This window comes from Cebus imitator, unplaced genomic scaffold (assembly GCF_001604975.1).
Source record: "Cebus imitator isolate Cc_AM_T3 unplaced genomic scaffold, Cebus_imitator-1.0 Scaffold460, whole genome shotgun sequence".
In the NCBI taxonomy this organism is placed as follows: Eukaryota; Metazoa; Chordata; class Mammalia; order Primates; family Cebidae; genus Cebus; species Cebus imitator.
Genome location: NW_016107775.1, coordinates 931267 through 941759, shown reverse-complemented (window position 1 = coordinate 941759; position 10493 = coordinate 931267). Strand labels below are relative to the sequence as shown.

Below are 10493 nucleotides of genomic sequence, written 5' to 3'. Positions count from 1 at the left end.
CCTCCTGAGTAGCTGGGATTACAGGCACGCACCACCATGCCCAGCTAATTTTTTGTATTTTTAGTAGAGACGGGTTTTCACCATGTTGACCAGGATGGTCTCGATCTCTTGACCTCGTGATCCACCTGCCTCGGCCTCCCAAAGTGCTGGGATTACAGGCTTGAGCCACCGCGCCCGGCTGCATGCATCTTTTTGATTCTTTATTCCATTGGTTATTATAAAGTAATTTGTGTATTTCTGTAGCGTCTTGTCTGATATTTCCTAATCTGGTATAAAATGGTCTTTAAATTTAGAAATAAGCTAGTTTGAGGGCTTTTACTTTATGATGTAATATCAATTAAATTAGACTATGGTATTCTAATTGTATGTTTAAAATGCTTGTTGCATATATATGTATACACATACACACACACACACACACACATACATACACATACACACACAATATTATTTTTATCCTGGCAGAAATACCATTCAGTTTTAAGGAAGTTTCCCCCCACCCAGAATTATAAGCATATTATTTGGTTTTTTAAATGGGTCAAATCTCTTTGACAAAGGAATCATTTGCAAACTGTCTTACTTTCCTTCAGATTTCCTGAGTGATACTGGCTTCTTTTCCCAGGCAGTCTTAATGGCTCCATTGATAAATAGATTTTGTGATAAGCCCAGAATCTTGTATAGTCATTATGACAACTAAGTTTTTTCTCAAGGGTAGCTTCAGCCTCCACCCATGTAATACTTTACATTGAAAATATTTTTTTTGAAATTTAAAATTTTTTGTTTAACCAGTTTTAAAGAATGAATTTGTCTAGATTTCATTCTTTAAGGAAAAAGATGACTTGCTGTCCAGCCATAATTTAGTTTTTCTTACTTGATTCCCTTTGTGGATTTATTTTTTTAAACTGGGTGACAAAAAACAACAAAAAAAACCACCCAGAAAGAAAGATAATGAAACTGAAATAGAAACAATTTTTGAAGAATTCTAGTGAATGATAGTTCTGGCTAAAAATAGATAACATAGAAAATGTTTTTCAACTGTTGTAGGCCTTTGTGAATTGTTGGTGTCTTCATTATTACAGTAAGTTATCTTTTGTGATGGAGAGGTTTCAAAGAAAAAAAGGAAGATCTTCACTGGAGGCCAGGCGTGCTGTCTCACGCCTATAATCCCAGCACTTTGGGAGGACGAGGTGGACAAGATCACCTGAGGTCAGGAGTTGGAGATCAGCTTGGCCAATGTGGTGAAACCCCATCTCTACTCAAAATTTAAAAAATTAGCCAGACATGGTAGCACATGCCTGCAGTCCCAGCTACTTGGGAGGCTGAGGGAGGAGAATTTCTTGAACCCAGGAGGCGCAGGTTGCAGTGAGCCAAGATTGTGCCACTGCACTCCAGCCTAAGCGACAGAGTGAGACTCTGTCTCAGAAAGACAGAACAAAAACAAAAACAAAATCTTCGCTTGATACTTAACTTTCAGAGATCACGTTCTGTGCCATTTGACTAGCTGCCAGCTTTGTGTATTGATATTCCACAAGTTAAGATGACTTGCAAGAAGGGCTGTAACCCTAAAGTTTTTGAAAGTTGCTTTTGATAGACAAAAAGGTTGGCTAATTTTAGGATAATTTCAGTGTTTTTGGAGCATTAACTATGCATGTTCATAGAGTTCAGATTCTGTTGTAAGAAATGCCAGAGAACTTGAAAAAAAAAAAAGGTTGGATTTTAATTATTGGAAATTGTTAAAATAAGTATGCTAGTAGTTGGTGTGTAGTAATATTTAATCTCAATTATATTACTTTAATTGAAAGGTTTTATTATAATGGATTCTTGTAAGGAACTTTGATAAACGGTCTAATTTAATACATAAGATGTCTTAGGATATCAGGGGCTATTGCTATCTTTGGATAGGCTAACTTTAATTTTATTATTATTTGTTTCTTAGTGTATGTTATTCAGTATAGTGATCCTGTAGGATACACTTTGAAAAAGTATTTGGTGATTTATGAAGTTGGAATACTGCATACTCTATGTATGAAAAATACAGTTCACATTAGCACTTTAGGGCTTCAGTAGTCCTACATGAAAGTAACCTTTTAAATTTTGTTAAAACCAGTGTTTCTATACTTATTTAGATTATAGAGAATTAAAAAAATGTAAATAATGCATATTAACATTCATGAGTAGTATTCCATGACTGTACTTTGTACAATGTTATGTAGATTTTCTTCAGGTTAAAATACTGATCCACGCCTTCCCCCCACTTATGCTTCCTGTAAAAACCCTGTTACATTGCTACCTAGGCCATACATTATTATGGTTTATGTCTTATAAATCCAGTGTTTCTAACTCTTATTTCTTTTGAAGTACATGTAAATCTTTTTGTGGGGTGGTATGATTATACTCGCTAGCGCATGAATTCAAGAATCAGACTGCGTCCGAGTTTGAATACTGACATTGTTATATATCCTTGGGCAATTTATTTGACCTCAGGTTTTTCATCATAAAATGGGAACAATAATACCTAAAATCTTTTTTAAACTGCCTTACACATAGTTAGTGGCCAGTAAGTATTAATTTTAATATACATTATGATTAGAGAATATACAAATAGTTTTATGGATAACATACTAGAAAGATTTAGGCTTTTAGCGATACAGAGCATCTAGTTCAGCATTGTCATTGGCCTGCTATAAATAAAGACTTATTGGAACACTGCTACGCTCATTTGTTTATATGTTGTCTGTGGCTGCTCTCGTGCTACAATGGCAGAGTTGAGTAGAGGCAATAAATACTCTCTGGCCTGCAAAGACATGATGAAATATTAACTAGCCCTTTGTGGAAAAGTTCACCAACCCTTAGTCTAGATGGCAACAAATACTTTATACTGGCACATATTAGGTGCTAATGAGTTATGTTATTAGTATTACTCAGTGAACAAATATTTATTAGGCTCCTTCAGTATGTTTCAGATTAAATATGGAAAATTTGAAAAAATAAAAGTTGAAAAATGAAAATAATCCCTTACATGGAAATTACCAGAGGGAGCCTTAATAACTTCTAATACATCTGTTTTCAGGCTTTTTTTCCTCTGCAGGTATAGTTGCATATGGATTGAAATTATTCTTTGTTTATATTTTGCTTCATTTGTTTAATACAATTTGGTGACCTGCTTGATTTCAAAGGTATATCCCACACCTTTGAAAAATTTTTGTTAATGTTTTTAATGACTTCCATCAAATGTACATACCATAATTTACTTAATATCCTATTGTTAGGGATTTAGGTTGTAGTGAATTTTGTGCAATAATATTGGTATACACATCTTAGAGCATGCATTTTTATTTTGATGTGTTTCTTTGGCATAAATTTCTAGATGAGTTCTGGGGATAAAGAGTTATCAGTATTTTTTGATCACTGATATGTAAAAAAATTCTTTTCTCAAGGAAAACAGTAGTAATTTTAATTGAGTTTCTTGTTAATATTTTCAGGAAAAAATTGATTTTCAACATGCTCATGGATTACAAGAATTGGAATTTATTCGAGGACATTCAGATACAGAAGCAGCAAGACTGTGTGTGGACCAGTGGCTAAAAATGCCAGGTATTCTTTAAAAGTTACACTAATGTTACCTAGCTTCCCCAAAGCCTTAAGGCAGAAAGTACATCTGTTTTATTCTGTTGCTAATATGCGTATAAGGTATTGAGATTTTGTTTCAGTGATACTAATATCACCTCATAATGGCCTAGTATAATGGCCTACTTTGCCTATTGTCTTTCTTCTTTGGCACAAGTATATTTGAGTAAAAGCAATAGAGGTCATACCTGAGCTCATTAGAATTACTCATTTATTCATTTATATATTTAATAGTTATTGCTTGAAGTAATACATATGTCCATGGGAGGGTATATAGCAGATTATTTGAGGTCAGAAAAAGCTTCGCTAGGGAAATGGTATTTAAAGTGAGATCTAGAAGATTAATGCTTACTTATTTATTCATCAGTGCAGCGTATCTAGATATTTAATAAGGAAGCATCCTCATAGGAGACTTTGTCAAAGCATTGGATAGCTTCTTCATTACTAACTCTTTGCAGACCTGAGGTTCCTTGAAGAGTTACTTTGGAACATTACTTCCTCCATCAGATAATTTGGTGGAATTTTCAGGAGCCAGTAGGAGAGTCCCACTATGACAACTTTTCTTTCTTGTCTTGAAGAATGTCTACTGAGCCTTTAAAGGGTTAGGATATCCACAGACACCTTAGCTGTGGATTTAATCCAACATAGTTTACTTGCAAAAAGTCATCAGAAATATCTTTGCATGCAACGCTTAACTTTGTTGAACCTAGGTATCTTGGATTCCAAAGTTACTTTTCAAGGGCTTTCCTTTGAATATAATCAAATTGCCACTTATAAAATAGTTCTAATAATGTATATTTATTGGTATTTCGCAGTTCATTCCATTTGATACCTGACACAATTGATGTTTTTGACACTTGGCCGCCCCCTGAAACTATATTTTCTCCTTATCAGCCTGCTTGTGCTTCTCAAACTCCCATCCTGCCCTCAAAAACCTCTTTTTGTTTTCTTCTTACTTGCCTTGGGATTCATACATGGCCAACAAATAATACAGTATTAGGGATTGCTGAGTTAATATGGTTATGGTATATCATGTCCAGTTATGTGACAAGCCTGTCTAGATTTATTCCATATAAGTTTGGTTGCACAGCCATCTGTGATCTCAGTACTTTATTCATTTCACTAATACAGTATATATTATGTTGGATTGATCCATTTAGATGTTCATCTCTTCCACCAGGCTATATACTTCTTGGAGACAGAGACCAAATCTTACTAAACCTTTTTTTGTGTTAATTCCTTAAAAGAATGCTCAGCATAGAGATGCTCAATAAATGTTGGTTGAATTTTTATAGATGAGCTATAAATATTTGCATAATGAACACAGAAGGGAAGCCTAGAACTTGGGTTCCAAATCTGACTGTTACTAAGTTAAACAAAAAAAATTATATAGCATTCCAGACCTACTTTGGCAAAAGATTCATAGAAAATATGGTAGATGGTTTTACCTCTTGGAGTGTTTATTGAAAGCTTATACTTTTTAAAAATCCCTCTTCATTGGCTGGGCACGGTGGCGCATGCCTATAATCCCAGCACTTTGGGAGGCTGATGCAGGTGGATCACAAAGTCAGGAGTTCAAGACTACCCTGGCCAACATAGTGGTCTAAAATAACAAAAATTAGCCAGGCGTGGTGGCGGGCGCCTGTAGTCCCAGCTACTTGGGAGGCTCAGACACAAGAATCCCTCTTCATAGACAGGTATTGATCAACTTAACGACCATTCGACTTTACGACCACAATCACTAGCCATGACTGCTCCACGTCTGGCAGCGCAAACGTTGCCCAGCTGAGCGTACGACAGTGCGGGACAATAAACATAAAACGTATGCTATATCATATCATTATTAGTCATTTTCTTGCCTTTCTTACTAAAATGTGAGTGGTTTATATCCCTATATCTTTAACAATATTAGAACATACTAAGTTTAAATTATATTTGAACAAGATATCCTGATGACATCTTTTATGATGAATGCTACATATTTGTATCCCATGGAAAGTCACATAAAATTGTGATGATTTACTTTTCTGTTTACAATGATAATAAATAAATACCTGGCAACTAGTCCTTTTTAACCCTGAGACTTAACATAGTTCATACTCTTCTGCTTTTCAAAACTCATCATGTGCTGTGGTTTTTCACTTCAAACCATAGACCACCGTGGTTCAGTGATCTGTGAATATTCCACAGTTTTACACAAGGCTGCGCCTTTACCACCAGTTAAGGTGGCTTTTTAAAAATGAGATTTGACAAAAATGCTTTCATAATAAGCATTCAGGTCAACCTTTACTGCTGGTAATGCAGTGTTTTACTTAAACCTGACGAATGTAAAAATAAGAAACAAAATGGTATAGAGATGATACAAATGGCATAAAATGAACAAAGAAAATTATGACATATAACAATAATGAAAGAAAATTATGATAAAATATGACTTAAAGATTTTTATAACATCATTTCACAGTATTGTACATATAGCCTACTCAACTTACGACCAAATTGTGTTACGACCGGTCTGTCGGAACCAATTGTGGTCGTAAGTCGAGCACTAGCTGTACATTCAGTTTTCAGTGGAAGAAGTTAATGACTAGCTCAGTGGTGTCATCTTTACTGCAACAGAGTATTCTGGAACCTTTAAACAGATGCCTAGATGCTTACACCTCATCATCTCCAGAGATTCTTCTAGGGCATTTGTACTTTTGGAGAAAGATCCCTAGGTGAATAGGAAAATGGGCTAGAACTAGAAGACTTTATCATCTCTAAGATCTCTTCTAAAAATTATCTCATGGGTCTGACACTTTCAAGTCCTGTATAGAATGGTAGTTGGGCCAGTAATATGCCCCTTCAAGGTTAATATCTGGCCTCTAGATTGTCAGAATATTGTAATGCATTGTATATTGAATTTAGCATCTGTTTATATATTTCCCTTAGCAGGTCAAGTGGGAACAAATGAATTATTTAGCTGTGTCTTTATGGTACTTTCAAGATTAGTGTTTTCTCTGCCTTTCAGTCCTGGCTTTTTGATGGCTGATAAGCTTAAGCCTATAGTTAAGGTCTGTAGGTATGCTCTTTTTTGTGTGATAGGTTCAGTTTTTTGCTTGGTCTCTGAGGCAATGTAAAAATATAGTTTGGAATCTATTGCTTGAACAGCTGCTGTAGTATTGGGCTATATTTGGTATGGTGCTTTTCTGTAAATGGGCTTTGGAGTGCTGAGATCCTTGAAGAGAGTATAGCTGGGGAAAAGAGAGAGGAATCACTGTTCTCTTTAATTATAGAGAATGAGATTCTACTTCTCAGTAGCATTAAAGGACTTAGTCTGTTTCAAAATACAATAATAAGCTTTTATAATTCAGTTTTTAAATTAGAAGTATTTAAGTACCTAATTTATAATTATTCTAATGTTGGACAGTCCATTCTTTATGGATCTTTAGAGTTGGGCCAGTTTGCATAAATTTGAATACTTAGTATTATAATTTTAAAACAATGTTATCGGTACTATTTGAGAAAAAAGCTGGCTGGGCGCAGTGGCTCATACCTGCAATCCCAGCACTTTTGGAGGCTGACGCGAGGGGATCACAAGGGCAGGAGTTCAAGACCAGTCTGGACAACATAGTAAAACCCTGTCTATACTAAAAATACAAAAATTAGCCAGGCATTGTAGTGGGCACCTGTAGTCTTGGCTACTCAGGAGGCTGAGGCAGGAGAATCACTTGAACCCAGGAGCCGGAGGTGGCAGTGAGCCGAGACTGTGCCACTGCACTCCAGCCTAGGCAACAGAGTGAGACCCCATCTCAAAAAAAAAGGGAAAAAAGCGATTTAAATTTCCATATTTTTGCCTTTCCAGTAGGGGAAGCCTACTCCCCCCTCAGGAATTGTCTTCTCCAACTTTATTTTTATCCAGAGCCACTATTTATAGCTAAATAAAGGTCCTAATAGGGAACATCTGGAATGTGGATGGACAATTATAAAAGTTCTCATAATTCTGACTGCATTAAGAATATTAAAGATAAAAAAGCATATTGTCTTGTTAAGACTAAAATATGATTAATTCCATGCTGTCCATTATTTGTTGTCAGAACATATTTATAAACTTTTTAACAGTTTGATGGAGGTATTCCCCAATAAAGACTAAAAGAGGGGAAAAGCAGTTAAAACCTTAATCATATATAAGCATTTTGGGATTTAAAAGTCTTATTGTCCTAAAGGAATAATTCTATTTAAATGCTTAGGGGCTTTGTAGAAAATTCAATAAAGATAAATATTTAGTTTTTGTTGTATGAAATATTCAAAGCATTTGAGTGAAATAGTCCACAAGAGATAGTAATAAAAGAGAGAGTAATAATACTGTCTGTGAATCACAATACTTGTGGTTGTTTTGCAATTGTTTTTTATACACTCTTTAAATTTTTCATTATGTATCATGTGTTGGTAGTTTCCCTGAGAGCATTTGGCTGGGGGATTCATCTACAAGTTGTGTGATTTTAAGATAAAAATTATAAAGAAAGAAAAGGATGAAGAATGGACCAGGATAGTGGGGGATTAATTAATTAAGAGAAGAAAATGGTGGACAAACTATTTTCTAATTGGCTTTTTAAAGGGAAAAAGAGAAGAGACAAAATAGATTAAGTAGAAAGGAAAGAGATATCAACAGTAAGTAAATCTCTGCTGTGTGTTCTATAAATTTGTTATTCCTCACACTTGTATTACTTAATGTCTAGATTGGAGCTAATTGATCAGTGGTTTGATTCCTCAGAAAATAACACACTTTGCCAGGCACAGTGGCTCATGCCTGTAATCCCAGCACTTTGGGAGGCTGAGGCAGGCAGATCACCTGAGGTCGGGAGTTCGAGAGCAGCCTGACCAACATGGTGAAACCCTTTCTCTTAAAAAATAAAAAAATAAGTAAATAAATAGAATAAAATAAAAAAAGAAAATAACACACTTATCCTCCTTGCCTCCCTGCTTTCTTCACTCCATCTTCTCTACCCCAGTTACATTGTTTAATATAATTTTCATAGAGCTCAGGCCCTCTATAATATAGCTAAATTTATAACACTGTTAAAATAGTTAAAAGAGAAACTAAGAATTAGAGGAAAAGATATAGGTGAAGGGGAGGAAGGCAGCAAATCACGCTGCCATGTGTGTACCTATGCAACAATCTTGCATGTTCTTCATATGTACCCGAAAACCTAAAATGCAATAAAAAAATAAGAAATAAAAAAATAAATAATAATTTTTTTTAAAAAAGAATTAGAGGAAAAGATCTGACTGGGCACAGTGTTTCATGTCTGTAATCCCAGCACTTTGGGAGGCCAAGGTGGGAGGATCCCTTCAGGCCAGGAGTTTGAGGCCAGCCCAGGAAACATTGGAAGACCTTGTCTCTACAAAAAATAAAAATATTAGCTGGGCATGGTGGCATGTGCCTATAGTCCCACCTGCTCAAAAGTAAGGGAGTAGGGTCTTAACTTTCTAATGCATTTGGTCTTTAACATTTCTTAGCTGCTGAGCTTAAAGAAAAGGATTTTTTTTTCCCTCTAGAGAGTGCTACTTGAAGCTGGGCATGGTGGTATGCTCCTGTAGTTTGAGCGACAGCAGGAGGATTGATTGAGCCTGGGAAATATAGCAAGATGCCCATCTCAAAAAAAAAAAAAAAAGGAGAGAGAGAAAGAATGCTACTTGGAAACATTCAGGGCTTTCTTTGGTCACAACTTATTTATTTTTAGATTATTATAGCTTTTATAAGAGAGGTTGTAAACAATTATAATTAGGATTATCCAGTTGATGCTATATTGTAATTTTCTTTGTCTTGTCCTAATTTTGAGCACTAGCCCAAAGGACAAGTATCTGAAATAATAACCTAAGAACTTATATTCTGATGATGCAGGACTCAAAGCAGGCACAATTAATTCTGGAACAAAAAGTTCATTCCGAAGAGGAGGCCAAATGCGGGTGTCGGGGAAACCAATTTTATGTCCTATAATGCACTGTAACAAGGAGTTTGACAATGGGCACCTTCTCTTAGGACATTTGAAAAGGTAAGTAGGATATTCAGAATAATGGATGCTTAGTATCTCGTGAGCTACAAAGTGATTTTGTGAAATGGAAGTGTATATGCTTTTACCATTGTGATCATAGCTTTATATTCCAAACTCAAATTATTTTGTGCCATTATAATTTTTTCATCATTGGTAAAGTCAGATTCTTCTGGTGATACGCTTTCTTTATGAGTATAGGTTTTGAATATTTATTTTTTCCCTGATATGCCTCATAAAGTTCTAAACAGACTTTTTACATCGAAATTCAGATAGGTTAGTTTTAGAGAAATCCAGCCCATAAATGTACATTTCAAGAGTCAGGGAGTACTTACAGTTATTTGGTCTAGCCCGAAGAAAGCTAATATCACATTACAAAATAAATGTTAAAAGCAAACTGATGTATGAAAAATTGATAATAAATATTCTATTTATCGAAACCCATTTTATTAGTTTACTGTGTTTTGGTCTTTGGGTTTTTTTTTTTTTTTTTTTTCAGGATTTCGCTTTGTCACCCAGGCTGGAATGCAGCGGTGGCAATCTCAGTTCACTACAACTTCCACCTCCCAGGCTCAAGGGATTCTCCCACCTGAGCCTCCTGAGTAGCTGGGACTGCAGGTGTGTGCCACCACACCCTGCTAATTTTTGCAAAGCCATGTCTCTGCAATCTGCCCACCTCGGCCTTCCACATTGCTGGGGTTACAGGCGTGAGCCACCGCTCTCAGTTAATTTACTGAGTTTTTGAATAGTGGAGCTTGAGAATGTAGATATCAAGGGAACGTTGTATTAAACATTCAAATCCCCATAGCCTCCCTTTCTAATAGTTGAAGGATG

General features: G+C 35.6%; 1 protein-coding gene across 3 annotated transcripts in view; it reads left to right on the top strand.

Moving 5' to 3' along the window:
- Positions 1–10493, top strand: part of ZNF451 (zinc finger protein 451) — an 83137-nt gene that overhangs the window by 35620 nt on the left and 37024 nt on the right. For 2 of the 3 annotated variants that reach the window (XM_017512009.2, XM_017512010.2), the window contains 2 exons: positions 3483–3594; positions 9512–9662. In XM_017512009.2, coding sequence (XP_017367498.1) covers positions 3483–3594; positions 9512–9662 — 263 coding nt within the window. Of the gene's footprint in view, positions 1–3003; positions 3089–3482; positions 3595–9511; positions 9663–10493 lie in introns of those variants that run through there. The other variant, XM_017512013.2, reaches the window with a different exon arrangement.